The 18,189-nt window shown below is 51.4% G+C and overlaps 1 protein-coding gene across 5 annotated transcripts in view; it reads right to left on the minus strand.

Annotated features, from left to right (window-relative positions):
- PRR5L (proline rich 5 like) overlaps positions 642–18,189 on the minus strand; it is a 79,329-nt gene continuing 61,781 nt past the window's right edge. For 4 of the 5 annotated variants that reach the window (XM_018059229.1, XM_018059230.1, XM_013969814.2 and 1 more), the window contains 3 exons: positions 14,880–15,020; positions 11,068–11,194; positions 642–1,916 (listed from right to left, as the gene is read on the minus strand). In XM_018059229.1, coding sequence (XP_017914718.1) covers positions 1,522–1,916; positions 11,068–11,194; positions 14,880–15,020 — 663 coding nt within the window. In that variant the 3' untranslated portion in view covers positions 642–1,521. The other variant, XM_018059232.1, reaches the window with a different exon arrangement.

Genomic DNA, 18,189 nt, shown 5'->3' on the forward strand with positions numbered 1-18,189 from the left:
TGAGAAGATATATGACTCAGATGGTAAAGAGTCTGCTTGTCATGCCAGAGACCTGGGTTCAACCCCTGAGTTGGGTAGATCCCCTGGAGAAGGGAATGGCAACCCACTCCAGTATTTTTGCCTGGAGAATTCCATTGTCAGAGGAGCCTGGTGGGCTACAGTCCGTGGGGTTGCCAAGAGTCGGACACGACTGAGTGACTAACACTTTTCACTTTTTATACATAAATAGTACCAAAGCCTGCTGATCCAAAGAACATTGCCAGACCCCAAAGGTTAGATATTCCAGGCACTTCTAGGCACTGCTTTAATCATAGGGAATGAATATCTCTCCAAAAGGTCTTGCCCACATCAGCCCTGGCTCCCCCCACTATAAAGCACTGAGACATCTCATTTGCTAGACCTCTGCTCCCAAGGCATGCTGAGTCTCCTCATCTCAATACAACTTTTCCTATAAACCATGACACTCACAAACACAGGGCTTACTGGACTCAAATCCAGCTGCTTCCAGAGCTCTGTAGCCTTAAGGCCCCATGGATTGCTTTCACCCTGAACCACTCCTAGTCTCCTTTAAGGGGTTTGATATTTTTCTGTGTGAAGACCCACCTCCATGGGAAATGAGCGGAGCAAGATCTACGTGCAAATCTTTGCAAGCGGTTTTATTTTTGAAATGATGTACATTAAAAAAAAAATTCAAGTCAAATCCAGGAACAGATTAGTTGGTTGGTATCAGCTGGCCCCTCCCCCATGACAGCAAAGGGGTCAGTTTCTGAAATGAAAGAGGGAGGAAGGCACCAGCTATTCCACTGGGAAGGTAAATTTCTTGTGTTGGGGAGAAAGCCATGGGAAGGGAACGCTGAGGCTTAATTAAAGATGGGGTTCCTCTAGCCGTGTGGCCCTCCTGGGCCAAAAGCCAGACAGCATAAAGGGTCTCGGTATAGGTGAGGAAGAACCCTCGTTGGCCAGTAATTCTGAAACTGAAATGAAAAATGCATTCCTGCTCAGGCTTGGGAGGGGCTGCAGTCTACTTTTACTCACACGAAAGAGTCAAGAGGTACCTCTCTCTACTGCCTCTTTTCACCCACCAGCCCCTATATCATGAAGACTCAAGGGGAACTCCACATGCCAACACATCCTTGCTGGCTTTGTGTGAGATTTGGATGACCTCCAGCTATAGGAACGCCAGGGGCGCTGCGATATACAGTCAGGAGGACCAGACAGTCCACTGTCTGATAATAAAAGCCCAGAGAGGAAGATCTGGGTTGAGTCAAGCAGGCAAGCCTGAATCAGGCAGAGGGCAGACAATGGGCAGTTAGATCTGTGTGGCTGCAAAAAGGTGATCACCGTCCTGAAAACGGAGAGGCTTAGGACAGATTTCCCCTAGGGCACTCAGACTAGCCTGTATCTGAAAAGGCAGAAGGTGGCGTTGCCCAGAGGAAGTGCTCCCCTTAGCGGGCCTTGGGGATGCAGCTGCCCTCATCCTGGTTACCAGGCAGGAGCTGGGAGTTCTGGGAGACAGGGGGTTCAGCTCAGGGAAGCACAGTTCAGCTCCGAGTCCTCCTGGCTGCCCGTGGCCCCCTGCTCTGGCTCGTCGGGGCCGTCGGTGATGTTGGGCTCGCTGGAGCACTGCCGGTGGGGTGGCGGGAAGCTGGGCTGAAGCAGCAGGCACTTGTCCTCGCCGCCAGGCTCCTCCCCTAGGCCCGAGTGCATCATGGTGGCCATGGCCAGCAGCTGGATGTCCGAGTGGGCATTGGCCACCGTGTGTCGCCGCACGCTGCCACACTTCTCCAGGTAGGCCTCCCCTTCTTGCTCCGTCAGCGGGGTCAGGGCCATCTCGTTCAGGGGCCGGCTGACGGGGGTTACTGGGGAGGCGTAATTCAGCAGCGTGACCTTGGGCCGGACCCTGGAGTGGCGCCTGGCTGCAAAAGAAAGACCAGCGAAGGCTGTGATTGGGTGGGGATGGGGGGTGTCAAAAACTCCTAAAGAATTTGGCGGAAGAGGGAGGTGGCAGCTCCACCTTCAGGGTGGAGCTTTAGATGAAGCCCTGAAGTGCAAGGAAAGAACTTGGCTGCGTCTATGTTTCTCTTGTAACTTCACTTTGTTCGTGCCTGATCCTGCCTATGGCCAACATGCCCTCCCATAGTAGGAGTACCAATGGATGTTCCACGACAGATGAAGGAGCTCCAAGGGAGTCTCCTCACATTTGCAGCTGCTGCCTCAGCTTCCTTGGATTTGCCCTCAATTCCCTTCTAACCAGTCTTGTCCGAAGACCTGAGCACCAGCTGGACCAGTTGCCCAGAGATGCTCTGGGCTCCATTCAGCATGATGAGCCCTCTGCAGTATTAACAGAGGAAGTGGAAAAGGCCTCATAAGCTCAAGTTCAGAGGAATAGCTAACTGGGGGGACCTTGGCTATCAAAGCAAAGGCAGTGGGACATCCCCTGGATCATCATGGACCAGAATCACCAACACTCCCAGCAGGTTGATGATCTGAGGCCTGCATTCTGTTCAAGTCGATACTCTGGATTCAATCAGCCTTTGGCAGCACCAAAGAAGGGGTGAGGCTCTGTAGATGGCCCATGGAGGCAGGCAGAGAGCAGTGGACATGAATTCTTTTAAAAACTGCTGCTTCTCAAATTCTCACATTTTGGAAACTATGCTCAACCTTGACACGTGTTCATCTTTTGAATCCTCCTAAAAATTGAACTTATGTTATGATCATTTTTCATAGTTAAAGTGGGAGATAATATGAGCATCAAAGAGAGAGGAATGGGCCTACGCACACACAACAAGAACGTAGAAGAGCTGGGATGCAAACAAGGGCTGTCTCGCTCCAGACTCACTTGTGCCAGCTGCCCACGCAGAGCACACGCAGCATAGTTGACTAAGCATCCCAAGGGAGGACAAGCCAAGTACATGAGGCTCGAATCCAGGGAGAAGAGTCAGAGGGAGGAAGCCTGTGCACAAGGAACACCCAGTTGTGAGGGTCTCTCCTCTCCCACCTTTACAAGGACCACGCCAGTCCTGAGACCTCCAGTGTGGCCGGGGCAGGGCCCAGGGCAAGCTTGCATCAGGAAAGCCTCCTCCGTAGGCACCAGCCTCCTATCCCACTGAGGCACCATGTTAGCAGCACAAATTGGATGAAAGACCCCAGCGGGGCAGAGGAGGTGAGGATGGAGGGCTGAGGAGTCGTGGGGTCTGGCCAAAGCCTCTTTTTTCCTTCTGCCCTCTTCCAGCCAGTGCACACACCCTCAGCCTTCCAACCTCCCAGCCCATTGGCACCTATCACTGCTTTCCCCAGCTCCCCCCATTCCTAAGACCTGGAAGACTCCTAACACATGCCTCTCTCAGCAGGGGATTCCAGGGGGATAAGTGAGGAAGGCCTGACCTCGCTGGTGCTCCCTCCACCCCTGACAGGATAACAAAGGGTGGAGGGGGAGACCTGATCTCTAAAGGGAGAGAAGACGGCTCTCGCCAGTCACAGACTTGCCTTGGGACACTCAGCCCGTGCTCCTCTAGTTTACTGTTGGGTTTTCCCATGGATCTGGAGGCCCTGAAACATGCAACGTGCAGTCATCAGCTTGAAAGCTCATGCGCCTTGATGGGCATTGTAGCGAGGATGCCACGTTCATCTGCAAAGTTCTCAGCAGGTCCCATCACTGGATGGTCTTATATGTCCATACGTGCACATATGCATATGCATATAAGGGCTTCCCTTGTGGCTCAGCTGGTAAAGAATCCGCCTGCAGTGCAGGAGACCTGGGTTTGATCCCTGGGTTGAGAAGACCCCTGGGGAAGGCAAAGGCTACCCACTGCAATATTCTGGCCTGGAGAATTTCATGGACTGTATAGTCCACGGGGTCACAAAGAGTTGGACATGACGGAGTGACTTTCACTTTTCATATGCATATATGTGTACACACACATGTGTGACTATATACACATACACAAATATGTATATACAATGACAAGAGAATAAAATCCTAACCCTGAGGACTAAGTCACCATGACTACTCGCTTTGAGCCCCCAGGAGCTGTTTGATGGTAACAGCAATTATTTCTCAGAATCAGGTAATAATACATAGAATTTAGAACTTACTGAGTGTCTTCTCATCCATCATCTTACTGTTGAGTCCCAATCACCCTCTGAAACACTAGGACATCTCTCATCATCCCCATTGTTCAGATGAGGAAAACTGAGGCTCAGCCCAATCCTCTGAAGCCCTAAATGGCAGTGCCCAGACATTCCCTAATACACGCTACTGCGTCTCAGGCCTCCGTCACTGCCCTTGAGCCAGGCCACTCTCTGAACTCAGGCAGCAGCAAACACTGCCTCCAGCAGTGCCAGATAAGAGACTGGATCCTCACACCCTTCTTTGGGGGAAAAATGATATAGGAGACAAAACGCCAAGGAGCCAACAGGACAGAAGAATCTATGCCAGACATCGGCAGAGGTCCTCTCTGAAGCATGGGTGCTTGTAGGCGCCAAGTCTCACATTTCTAAAACGATCCCACATTTTTACAATAACCATGTATTACTTTTATGATCGCAAAAATCGATAACTATAACACAGAAGCACCGGAAGAGTTCAAAGAAGCAGGAACCCCATTAAAGAACCATCCTTTAAAAAAAAGTGCCCTTGAAAACAATTCATCTTCTCTCCTGCTGCTGTTAAAAGCAAACACTCAAGGTTGGCAGTTGGAAAACCCAGGTGGTGGCGGCCCTACAACCAGCCTAGGAGGAAACGGGACTGGATAGTAGTTGCCTACCACCTGCAGATCAAGAAAGAGGAGAAATCTGGAACAAAGCCTGAGCTCAGGATGTGGGGTGAGGTCTGGGGAGAGACGTGCATGGTGGACACACAGCATCTCTGGAGGAAAGAATTCCTTGGATGGTTTCCATCGTTCCCAATCTGGCAGAATGAGCTAGCACAAGCTGTCTCAGATGGGTGCCTGGATGTCGTCCGTCTCTCTCACACTGTTAGTCCAGCAGCCTAAAGGTTCTGGAGGGTTCAACTTGGGCTTTTGCGGAGAGATGGAACCAGAGGGAGGGTGGCCAGCCTGGAGGAGGGGGTCCCCATGATGGCCCCCTTTCAACAAACGTTTCAACAAACGTGTTGAGCTTTGTGCAAAATGTTGTGTTCGGTGCGGAGAGCAAAGAGGAGCATAAATCTGATATGAGGCCTCACACAGGGGCTGGAGCACAGTGGTGAGGGGTAGGTGGGGGAAGTTTCAGGAGCAATCATTAGTTGAGCATCTAGTATGTACTGTATCCAAACAGGAGAGGCCTCACTGACATTATCTCCTGATTGCTTTGCAGAAAAGGAAACTGAGGTTGACATGCTAAGTCATTTTACAGTCATGGTTAGTGATGAAACTGGGATTCAAGCCCAGGGCTGATAGCAGAGCCCTTGCTCCTGACCTTCCGGAAGCCAGCACGCACATCTGTGTTAAAACCAGGTCAACGCAGCAAATGTCAGGGCAGAGGGTACAAATGAGAGCAGGCTGGGGAATCAGAGGAGGAGGAGTTATGAAGAGGGGGCTTCTCAGATGGGCCTAGTCCTCTGAGGGTCAGAGAGACTGCATGGCTGTCTGTTCATTCATTCCCTCCCTCAGAGGAGAGGTCTACGCCATGCCTGGCCTACAGGGGAGCCACATGCAACGAGGCTATGGAAGTGAAACGAAAGTGAAGTCGCTCAGTCGTGTCCGACTCTTTGTGACCCGTGGACTGTAGCCCACCAAGCTCCTCCGTCCATGGGATTCTCCAGGCAAGAATACTGGAGTGGGTTGCCATTTCCTTCTCCAGAGTCTATGGAGGAGACCGACAAATAATCAGGCCATGAGCAACACAGCATGGTAAGGTCTGGGATGTGGTTTGGGGTCCGTAGAAGGGAAGGGGAGGCACGCACAACTCATCTGGGGTAATTCCGCAGGCCCGACCATCCTAGTGGGCCTGTAATACAGCTGTTGGCAGCTCTGCCAGGCCCCTGCCCAGCGACAGGGCAGCCTCTTCCTCGTCTGTGCTCAGCCCTCCGCAGCTCAGAGACGTTAAGTAACTTACTCCAGGGCACACAGCTGAAGCCCACCCTGGTGGTTTCCACAGCCCTGCTCCCTCTGCGGCCAGCCCCGCCTCTCTTAGCACAGTTCCCTGACACTGACCCGGAGGCTTCCAGCTCCTCCTCCTGCCTTCTGGGCACAATGTTCTGGCTCTCAAGCCTGGGTGTGGACACAGCAGAGACCACAGGGGCGGCTGGGCTGTGTGAGTCCCCTGGGCAGACAGTGTATGCTTGCAAAGCTCCCCCCAACGTTCAGAGCCGCCTCCCAGAGAAGAGACCACAGGGGCCCCTTGGGAGGCCTTTAAACTGCATAGTAGGCTTGGAGCCGATAGTCAGCTCGCCACACTGTGGCTGCTTGCCCTCTTTGCCTTCTATTTCTTATTTGCATCAAGGAAAGCTGGGCCCTGCCATTCAGAGCAGGAAGTCGCCATAGGGGATTGACTGAACTGTGGGTCTCCCGCCTGGTGCCTAAAAGCTGGCCCCTCCTTGGCAAGGGGGCCCACGGAGGAGCAGCAAGAGGGGCTGGACCCTGACACCTTCTGCACCCCCCTCCCAGCCTCCTCCTGTATTTCCTCCTGCCTCACTCCCCAGGCGCCCTGCGGAGCCCTGGCATTCGTCCCCCTGCTCTGAAGCCAGCCCTGGCAGCTCCTTTCAAACCCCTAGAGAGAAGCAAAGCCCGGAGGAGGCGGTTCTTTGTTGGGGACTCAGTTCCCAGGCCTTTGATCTCCCAGGCTTTCGGCTGGGCCCCACCGGAGTGGCCCCTGTCAGGGGGGTATTACAATGCCTGCCCATCAGGTCCACGGTGGGCGTCTCTCTTTAGGCCCCAGCACCTGAAAGTCCATGAATGCCGACTGGTCAAGAGGACAAGTTACCGTATCTTGAGGAAAAGGACCCTCCCCCTGGAGACACAATGGAGAGAGATGAGTGGGAGGCCCGGGCTTTTGTGTGGGAGAAACGAGCACTAACTGAGCCAGGGCAGCGGCCTGGAAACCTGGGAAACTGGAAAGGTAGAAATGTGGGCCTGGCCTCTGACAAATAGGCCTGTTTTGTTTTTGTTTTGTTTTTTAAGATTTCACTATTTTCCTCCTCACCCACTACTCTCTCTGCCCAAGAAAAGTGACAGCTTTGGAGGGAAGGACACACACACACGCTCACTCCATCATGTCCTGGGACTCATCTTTTCTCTCTGAAGCAAGCCTTGCACATCCATGGGGTACGGCTTAACTCTCAGACCCACTGGCCTGGCTGGCAAGAAGAGGGTCCACCCGTGAGTTCCTGGCTCAACCTGCCTGAGCCCGTGAGAACAGGTGGGGAGCCCCTAGGAGGCCACTTCTCCAGCTCTGGTCACCTACCCCGCATGACCCTGGGGACATTTATTATCAATGCAGAGTCTGAGGTCATGACAGCATGCATCCCCAGAATCTGGTAGGATTACATGCCAAGTGCTTGCTCAGGGCCTGGAAGGTGACAGGTGTTTTGAGATGCTGGGCCCAGATGCCCTTCACCCCTCCCACCCTGTCAGGCCCAGAGAGGTCATGGGAAAAGCCTCCTGAGATTTCTTACGTCCACTGCCTCTGCTCCATCTCTCTCTACCTCGGCCGGTTGTCACAACAGGCAGCTACCTCTTCCACAGACAGGAGAAGAGCTTCTGTTCAACTGAGGGGGAGACTGAGTTGCAGAGAGTCCTCTCTTTATCTAGAAAGGGGTGTCCTCCATAAGGAAGGGCGCTGTGGTGGCCATTTTAGCTTTTTGGTGTCCAGGGGTTGGGGATGAGGTCCTGGCCCCGGACACCTCTGGCACTAAGGACCGCGTAGACAAAGAATGCCGCCTGCCATACCACTCAACAAAGGATGCCCTGGCCATCGAGCCAGCAGCCACTGCAGCTACCCTGGACTGTGCACCCTCAGGGGATTCAGGATGGAGAAAAGCTACAGGAGAGCAGGCCTAGACGTTAGGGGATGTATCAAAGGACTTTGAGATCAACATGTACACGCTGCTATATTTAAAATGGATAACCAACAAGGTCCTGCTGTATAGCACAGGCACTCTGCTCAATGTTATGTGGCAGCCTGGGTGGGAGGGGAGTTTGGGGGAGAATGGATCCATGTATATGTTTGGCTGAGTCCCTTTGCTGTCCACCTGAAACTATCACAACACTGTTAATTGGCTACAGTCCAATATAAAATATACAATATACTCCAATATAAAATAGACTCCAATATAAAAGTTTTTTAGAAAAGGAATGACTTCAATGAGCCCAGACTCTTGCATCTTCCCATATGTAGAAAAGCACTAAATTCACGAATTTGAGATATCTATTTTTCTTTAATTAACAGTATTCTCTCGTTGGAATAACAATATTCCAACTACCTGGTCTTCGTTGCAAACATTTCTATATATCCTGGTTCTTCCCTTCCCTCTTTGGAATAGTCCTCCAGAGCTATCTGAGAGGCTGTCTTCTATGCACAAGTACTTAGTTTGTCCATGACTAAAACACAATTCTCAGTTTTTAGGGTGTACATTTATTTCAGCCAACAACTGAGAAGGAAGGACCAGCTTCTCTACGGCCCCTCAGCGCCATCAGTCACCTCTTGGAGCTGACAGGGTGGGTGGGGGGGCGGGTGGACTGTGGGAGAACAGCTGGCCAAGGGCAAGGAGCTGGGGGCTTTGAAGCCTGTCTCCAACAGCCAAATGACCTTGACCTTGACTTGCCTCACCTGTGAGTGGGAACGTGGTATCCAGCCCACCCTGCACAGTGCCCAGGACGTGGTGTGTCCCAGAGCTTCCCCTGCCATCAGCCACTCTGCAACTCTAAAGCTCTCTCAGTTCCTCAAACATTGGACCCTCTTGCTTCCCCCACCCACCTCCCCATAACCTCAAAAGCCTCCCAGAGATCCTTCTTTTTGCCTGGTCAGTCTTCCCTCCGTTGACTCAGCTAACTTGTATTCATCCTCCAGGTCCCACTGCAGAGATCACCTCCTCCAGGGAGTCTTCCCTGATTGCCCAGTCCAGGTGAAGTCCTCTTGCTGTGGACCCTGGACTTCCCCACTCAGAGCACTTGTACACTGATGAGTCATCATCTAGTGTTTGTGACTTCCTCATTGGTCCCTGTGCCAGAGGGCAGGGGTGGGTCAGTTTTGTCACAGATATCACCTGCAGCACTTCACAAGGTGCCAGGGACAGGGTCTTGTTAGTACACATTTGTTGAAATAATAATATAATAAAAAAGTAATCAAAAGAAGGTCATTTCCTCCCCTCTCGGGTTCTACTGTGACAACGCCCCAGAGACAAGGACTGTCCTTGGCACAAGAATAAAACCTCAGGCCTTTGATTACAATCTGATGAAAGTATGTATGAATCTTATTATAGCTGAAAAGTTGAAGGCATCCCCTCTTAGAGCGAGTCCTCACTGACCAAACTTCCAAATCCACTCGTGTTCCCGGCCCCAGGCCCAGCAGATGGTGGGGTCCCTGCCATGGCCCAGCTAACCCGCTGGCACGCTGACATCTCCCTGTATCCTCCTGCCCAAAACTTGGGAGCCAGCTGGCCCGGCCAGAGCAGGAAGGTGGCGCCCAGCCCTCCTCACAGGGAGGGCAGGGCACTGTTTTCCTTCAGCCGGCTCTTGCCAGCTCCTGGGTGGAATCAGGGAAGGAGGGAGGGAAGGAGGGAGGGAAGGAGGGAGGGAAGGAGGGAGGGAGGGTGGAGGACCAGGCAGGCAGAAGACTGGGGCCAGCACCCTCAGATTTGTGGTGACTGTGGTTAAACTGGTGTTTCCAGAGAAATATGAAGGGCCCTAAAAACTGTGGCAGGCCCTGCTTTCTTCTGCAGTCAGGAGGCCCGGGAAGGGGTGGGAAGCCCGCTGGAGGCTGCTCCTCCCCTCTTTTCTTTGAAGCCCAGCTCTGTCTCCATTCAAGCAAGAAGAGGGGATAAAGGGTTTCAAATTCTGGAAATCCCTTTCCACCTCTGCACCTGTGTGTGGGTGCTGGTTACCCCAGCCTCGGGTACCACCCATCCATCTAACAAATAGTTTTTGACTGTCGCCTGTATGCCCGGGCTTCCTAGGTGGCGCAGCAGTAAAGAATCTGCTTGCCAATGCAGGAGATGTAAGAGATTCAGGTTCAATCCCTGGGGTTGGGAAGATCCCCTGAAGTAGGAAATGGAAACCCACTCCATTGCCAGGACAGAGGAGCCTGACGGGCTATAGTTTATGGGGTCACAAAGAGTCAGACGTGACTTAGCGACTGAGTATGCACACACACTGCATTGCCAGGCACCATTTTGGCTGTTGAAGTTAGAATCACAAACCAAAAGTTCCTGCATTTGCAGGGGGTGGGTGGTTCCATTTCAGAGAGTAACTGAGGAATACCTTTTATGATATTCTATAGCTATTTCCTCATCTAGACCGTAGTCTCACTGAAAGAAGGAATAGACCCATTTCATCTCTAGATTCTCCGGGGTGACTAGCACAGAGCCTGAATTTTAGCTTTACAGCCACTGAAGGATGCCTCAGTGGGATTTGTCCCCCAGTCCAGCAGCCCCTGTCCTGCATGTGAAGTCCCTGGCGGTACCTACAGGAATGCAGTGGGCAGCCAGCAGCTGGATCTCCAGCCACACACCCAGTAAGCTGGCTTCACGTTTTGAGCCACTTTCGAAAGGAAATTCATCACTGGTGGTTTTTCCAGTCACGAGGGTGTGGGCTGCAGTCAGGCATGGTTTTTGGTATCAGATACAAGAAAATTAACACTGCAGGCACCAAAACAGATCAAAGCCACTGATCAAAGATGTGAATCAGACCAGCACCACCACAGAAGTTCGGTATCCGTTCCTGGGGAGGAATCGCCAAGCGGGGAGGTTATTGCAACAACCAGGCCAGAGGGAAACATGAGCAGCGAACATGCAGAGGTTTGCATGACCCACGTGGGAAGTAAAGGGCTTGGTGGGTCATCAGGGCTCAGGGAAACATAACTGGTACTAGTCACTGAGGCTCCTGGCAGCTTGAGAGCCGGCCCCCTTACCCAATGTGTACGTGGGGCCTGAGAGGCCGCGGTCCTCGCTGATGCCAAGGAAAGGAGAAACCACCTGCTTCACCAGCTCCTCCAGCTGCAAATAACCCTCACTGGGGCCTGTGGGCTCGTGAACACTCTGGAAATAAACAGCCAAGAGAGACAGGTCAGTCCAAGTCACCATGGCCAGCGGATTCTGGCCACCCTCCCACTACATTCAAAGCAGGCTGTATCCTTGTGGCTGAATGAAGGAAACCCAGGCTTGGAGCCCCAGGCACTGGTCCCAGGTGGCAGTGATCAGAACTGTGTGTGGCAAGCACCGTGGCCGCTGCGGTAGGATCCCAACCCAAAGCAGGGCCAGCGGGACTGTCCCCACCCCAGCTCCAAGCACCGTGGCCGCTGCGGTGGGATCCCACCCCAAAGCAGGGCCGGTGGGACTGTCCCCACCCCAGCTCCAGGGCTGAGGTCTGACCGGGCCCAATCACAGCCAGCTCACCCTCTCCGTCACAATAACTGTTCCACACCAGGCACACAGGAGCTTTATGGAAGCACTTTATATGTTTCATAGCACCTGCCAACAACCCTCACCATCCCCCCTTTTACACACAAGGAAAGTTAAGAGTCAGAAAGCTTATGTAACTTGCCCAGGAAAATACAGCTGGTAAGCGGCCAAAACCCAGGACTGGCACACAAGCTGCCTGGCTCTGAGCCCATCTTACTGCTCCTTGTTAACAGGCTAGAAAAGAAAGCAGGAGAGAATCTGGAAAAGGCCAGAACAGCAGAAGAAAGGGAGCATCACTGTGGATCAGACACACATTTAGTACCAAGATGAAGGGTCGGTTCAAAAGGACGGGAGTCCTCGGAGCTACAAGGAGCTGGAAAATCATCGAGGTTTTCTAGAAAACCAGCTAACTCTGAAGGAATTCAGTTTCTTGCTGGAAAGGCGTGGAAGCCACATGTTTGTGTGGAGGGCCTGCAAGAAAGCAAGGCTTTGTGGGCGCTGTGCTCAGCCCAAAGGGCCAGCTGTCAAAGTCTCAAAGCGGAAGAGATTTTAAATCACCTCGTTTAAAAAGAGAAAACTCTCCCCTACACTGGAGTTTAGGAGCTGGGACCAAGAAGCGGGAGGGCCAGTCTTACAGGTTGGGTGGAAACCCCTGGGTGAAGTGCAAGCTCCAAGGAAGCTGGCTGATGTGGTACCTCGTCAGCTTCATCACAGTGAGATGGAGGCAGCTGGGGGCAATGGGAGGGAGGGGTGGCTTACCAAAACAAAAAAGAAGGCTGAGGAGGGGGCTATGAGGCAGAAGACTTGGTTTCAGGACCAGGAAGGGGTCAGAATTGATGCAGAGGAAATGTGAGTCGAGGTTGTCTGGCACTTGAGGGGGCTGCTAATGGGAGAAGACCTGAGGGTTTTTTACGTCCCTCAGCAAGAGCAGAAGCACTGGGAAAGGCCAGCAAGATGCCTCGATTCATACTCAACCAGGACCTACTGTAGAGGACAGGGAACTTTACTCAGTGCCCCTAATAACCTATATGAGAAAATGACCTAAAAGATCAGAGGTTCATGTACACCTGCAACTGAATCACTTCGCAGTACCCCTGAAAGTAACACAACATTATAAATCAACTGTACTGCAATATGAAACAAAAATTAAAAAAAAATAAAAACAGGTGGAACTTCAGAACTACTAATACGTGTAATGTGCTAAGTCACTCAGTTGTGTCCGGCTCTTTGCGACCCATGCGCTATAGCCCTCCAGGCTTCTCTGCCACAGAATCCTCTGAGCAAGAATACTGGAGTGGGTTGCCATTTCCTTCTCCAGGGGATCTTCCCGACCCAGGAATCGAACCTGGGTCTTCTGTGTCTCCTGCACTGGCAGGTGGGTTCTTTACCACTGGCTATGCTGCTGCTGCTGCTGCTGCTAAGTCGCTTCAGTCGTGTCCAACTCTGTGCGACCCCATAGTCAGCAGCCCACCAGGCTCTCCCGTCCCTGGGATTCTCCAGGTAAGAAAACTGGAGTGGGTTGCCATTTCCTTCTCCAGTGCACGAAACTAAAAAGTGAAAGTGCAGTTGCTCAGTCGTGTCTGACTCTTAGCGACCCCATGGACTACAGCCTACCAGGCTCCTCCGTCCGTGGATTTTCCAGGCAAGAGTACTGGAGTGGGGTACCATTGCCTTCTCCGGCCACTGGCAATACGGTATTACAAAAAACTTCTTTGTTTAAAAAAAATAAGTATCGATCACAACTAACTACAGAATTACATGTTGAGAAAAGAAAGGCTTCACTTAGGAAGGCACACAAGACTCTCCACAAAGGTGAGCGGATCCTCCAGGTGGCAGAAGGGAGAGGGGAGCCTTACTCATGCTCCCAGAGACCCACCCACAGCCTCAAAAGCAGAGCAGTTTCAGCCCCAAAACCACCTTGGTTGGGTTTCAGAGCTGAAGACACTTTTATCTCATTTTTTCACACCTTGATATTTCTCATCTGCCATCTCCCCACAAGACTCATTCACTCTACAATTCCTAAGTGCTACACAAGAGAGGGATGCAGAACAGGAAGAGGCAAGAAGTGGTTAGAAAATTCTGAGCTGCATCAGAATCCCTGGGCAGAGAACCTGACTTGCACACAGCCCTCTGGGAAGGAGTTGCCCTTGGCTTGGCTGCTGGACTGGCTATGTAGTTGCAAGGCTCAGCACAAGATGAAAATGTGGGGTCCCTTGTTCAAAAATTAAGAATTTCCGGATGGTGATCAAAAGTGAAAGTGTTAGTCACTCGGTCATGTCTGACTCTTTGCTACCCTATGGTCTGTAGCCTGCCAGGCTCCTCTGTCCACGGGTTTGTCCCAGCAAGAATACTGGAGCAGGCAGCCACTCCGTTCTCCAGGCGGTCTTCCCAACCCAGAGATTGAACCCAGGTCTTCTGCATTGCAGGCAGACTCTTTACCATCTGAGCGGTCAGGGAAGAGAATTAAACCCAGCATGGGATCCTGCTGGTGGGGGGATTGGGGGTGGGGGAGGACCCTGGGGCATTGGCTGGCAGGGGGCACACAGGCTTGATTGGGCGGGTCCCCTCAGAAGGCACCATTCTAGGACAGTCTCAGACCTACCTGCGCCTGCCAGGGAGAATCAGATCTCCAGGGTGGTCAAAGTCTCTGGTTCAGCCTCTTCCTGGACAGCCTAAGGATAGGCCCTCATGACCCATGGGAGGAAAGGCTGAGCCCCTTGTATGTTTTGAGAGGGGAGGGGTTGGTTCAGGGCCATTTTCGAAATGCACTGGCAAAGAGAAATGACTCTTCTCTCTGTAGGAGAGGTATGCAGGGAAAAACCAGCCTCAGATCTCTTGATGCTGTGGACAGTGGGGGCCCAGGCAGAGAAAACAGCAGTTCCAGCTACTGGGGCCCAACTTCCCTGCAGCGGGGATAGTCTGAGAGCAATACAACTTGCAAGTTTCCTTTAGATCCAGAAGCCGCCACCCCTGCCACCAAGAGTTAGTCCTGGGCTGGGGAAAGACCGCCTTTGTCACTCTCACACCCCCAGCCTCTGGCTTCCTGACTCCCAGAGGGCAGAAGAACATGTCCCAGGAGGCCCTCAGGGAAATGAGGCCAAATTCCCCGCGTTACAGGGACCATCGCTTATGGGGCATCTCCAAGTGTCCTGGGAGACTGCGGGAGGAGAGGGACCTTGACAGTGCTTGCTGCACGCACAGCAAATGGACAAAGGAACTGGAACGTGACCCATGACACTAAAGAACACGAAACCGAGCCAGGGTGTTCCAGCCACAGGGCCGCTTTCCCTCTTCCTGCAGTGATGTCTCCATCGTGCCTCACCTGCAGGATGAGCAACATCTGGACGATGGATGAGGGCGGCTGGGGCTGCGCTAGCAGCAGCAAGTCCTCCAGCTTCACCTTCAGCAGCACCAGGTCGCGGAAGCCCAGCAGGGAAATCTGGCGGATGGTCAGCTCCTGGCCCTGGCGGAAGAGAAGAGGCAGCGGCGGGAGGTGAGACTTCGTGGGATCTGTCACCAACCACGTGGGAGCCAGGACCACAATCAGAGGGTGGGACCGGTGTCTCCAAGGCCCAAGGGGGCTGTTGAGAAGACTAGTTGACCCCTGTTCCTTCAGAATGAAAGTTTCCTTTAAGATAAGGTATGACTCATGGGTTCAAAAAGATCCATGTGCCCCAATGTTCACAGCAGCGTTATTTATAATAGCTGAGACATGGAAACAGCCTAAATGTCCATAGGCAGATGGCTGAATAAAGAAGCTGTGCACACACACACACACACTGGAACACTACTCAGCCATAAAAAGAATGGAATTTTGCCCTTTGCAACAACAAGGATAAATCTGGAGGGTATTTATGCTAGGTGAAATCAGTCAGACAGATAAAGACAAATGCTGTACCTTATCACTTACAAAACAAACTAATGAATATAACAAAACAGAAACAGACTCATAGAGAATAAACCAGTGGTTACTAGTGAGGAGGGAGAAGGCCATGGCACCCCACTCCAGTCCTCTTGCCTGGAAAATCCCATGGACGGAGGAGCCTGGTAGGCTGCAGCCCATGGGGTCGCGAAGAGTCAGACACGACTGAGCGTCTTCACTTTCACTTTCCACTTTCATGCATTGGAGAAGGAAATGGCAACCCACTCCAGTGTTCTTGCCTGGAGAATCCCAGGGACGGGGGAGCCTGGTGGGCTGCCATCTATGGGGTCGCACAGAGCTGGACACGACTGAAGTGACTTAGCAGCAGCAGCAGCAGCAGTGAGGAGAGGGAAGGGGCAGAGGTAACACAGGGGTAGAGGATAAACAGGTACAAACTACTAGGTATAAAATAAATAAGCTACAAGGATATATTGTACAGCACAGGGAATATAGCCAGTGTCTTACAATAACTTTAAATGGAGTACACTCTATAAACCTATTGAATCACTGTATTGTAAACCAATATTGTATCATTGTAAACTAATACTGTAAATCAATTATATGTCAACAAAAAAAGTAAGGTGTGACTCAACCTGCCTAAATGACCCAAAGATATACAAGACACATATATTGAGGGTCGTGCTGTGCTGTGAGTGGTCAGGAAGGAGGAAGAGGAGGAAAAACCAGAGGAAAGATAGACAGCGCCTCCCTTCACTCAAGGCTGTGTCCTCAGCTTCAGCCATTCAATATTTGTGGACCTATCATACGCCAGACAAAGAAGGAAATACAGGACCTGTTAAGACTCTTCTGCCAATGCAAGTAACATAGGAAGAAAAACCACTGAAGACGTAGAAGAAAAGGATTTGTTCAACCACGTAGACAGGGGCTGAGGGTGAAAACAGTGACTGATAATTGTAAGAGCTGATCCTTATCTTAGTAAGGCTAAGTAAGACCCTTACCTCTGACAATGTGCTGGGCTTGATTCTCAATATGCTAGATATAAATGGCACATTTAATCCTCATGACCACTTCTGAGACAGATACTGTAATAAAACCCAATCCACAGAAGAACAACCCTATACCCAGACTGACAGGAATTTACCCAAAGTAGAGCTGGATCTCAAAGATAAAGTATTTGATTCTAGAGCTCCTAAAGCTTCCCAAAACAGAAAGGGAAAGGAGGGCCCATTCTCAGACACTCCTTTCACATGTGTACACAGCACATACCCCAAATTGGCTGGTCTTAAAGAAGATGAGATATCATCAGGGTATCCTCCCAAAGGGATGTGGCCTCCCATTCCTCAAGTTGGTCAAGGTTTAAGGAAGTTTTGCACATCCTATAACTCCTTAGGGTTTACAGAAACACAGGCAAGAGTGGCTTTGCCATTCTCACAGCCCTCTACTCTCTAATCCCAAGACATACACCCCACCCACACCTCACAGGCTCAGTTTAACCATTTCTTCTTAATTTTTTTTTCTTTAGTTCTAAGTTTTTTCTTTTTTTGGCTGCTGGAAACACGCAGGATCTTAGTTCCCTGACCAGAGATTAAATCCGTGCCCCTGAAGTGGAAGCATGGAGTCTTAATCCCAGACCACCAGGGAAATCCCTAACCACTCCTTCTTGTTGCCTTCCCTGGCCACCCCCAATGGTGGTGATCCCCCCACCTTTCCCACGGTCCTAGAATTTCTATTCTTTGCACCACATCTTAGCAGTTGGCACTGACTGCCTATCTCATAGGTGTCTACGCCCTTGTTTCTGCTCCAGGACTCCATTCACTCTACAAAATGGAAAAAGGCAGGCAAGTTTCCACACCCTTGAATACAGCAGGCACTCAAACACCTTTATCCAGTAAGGAAGCAGGTCTCACGCACACACTTAGGCAGCAAGTTAGTGTCTAGACTAATAGACGCCCCGAGGGTGTTATTACCGGTAGTAAGAGCCCAGGGGTTCTCCAAGTGGGGTATCTGTATCAGCAGCAGCACTTGGGAAATTGTGGGTGGGGGAGGTGGCTGAGGCAACAGCATATGTTGCCACATCTTACAGTTTTTCTTAAAAAAAAAAAAAAAAAAAAAGTTTGGTTTTTTTTTTACTTATTTAGCTGCTCTGGGTCTTAGTTACAGCATGCACAATCTTCACTCTTCATTGCTGCATGCGAGGATCTTTAGTTGTGGCAAGTGAACACTTAGTTTAGTTGTGGCCTGAGGGATCTAGTTCCCTGACCAGGGACTGAACCTGGCTCCCCGCACCGGGAGCATGGAGTCTTAGCCTCTGGACTACCAAGGAAGTCCCAGATCTTGCAATTTTTTAGGAGAAGCAGGACAGTGTCATCCTCAGATCCACACAACTGGGCTCCTGCCTGAATCTGGGGCTAAGGGAGCCCTTCTTGACCCTTCAATACCAGGGCCAAGCCCACTCAGCTTCCTCACTCCCCACTCTAACTCCATCTAGCAGGGAATTCCCTGGCAGTCCAATGATTAAGCCTCTGAGCTTCCACTGCAGAGAGTGAGGGTTTGATTCCTGGTCCTCTGGTCAAGGAACTAAGATCCTGCATGCCTCAAAGCATGGTGAAAAAAAGAAAAAACCCATCTGGGTATCTCTATCTTGGAATTTCCTGCTGACACAGTCTTAAGAAGGACCTAGGTCTATACCCCTTCTCCAGTAGGGCAGCCAAATAAACCAGAGGCTATCCAGTTACATTTGAATAACTTT

Source organism: Capra hircus, chromosome 15 (genome assembly GCF_001704415.2).
Source record: "Capra hircus breed San Clemente chromosome 15, ASM170441v1, whole genome shotgun sequence".
NCBI lineage: Eukaryota > Metazoa > Chordata > Mammalia > Artiodactyla > Bovidae > Capra > Capra hircus.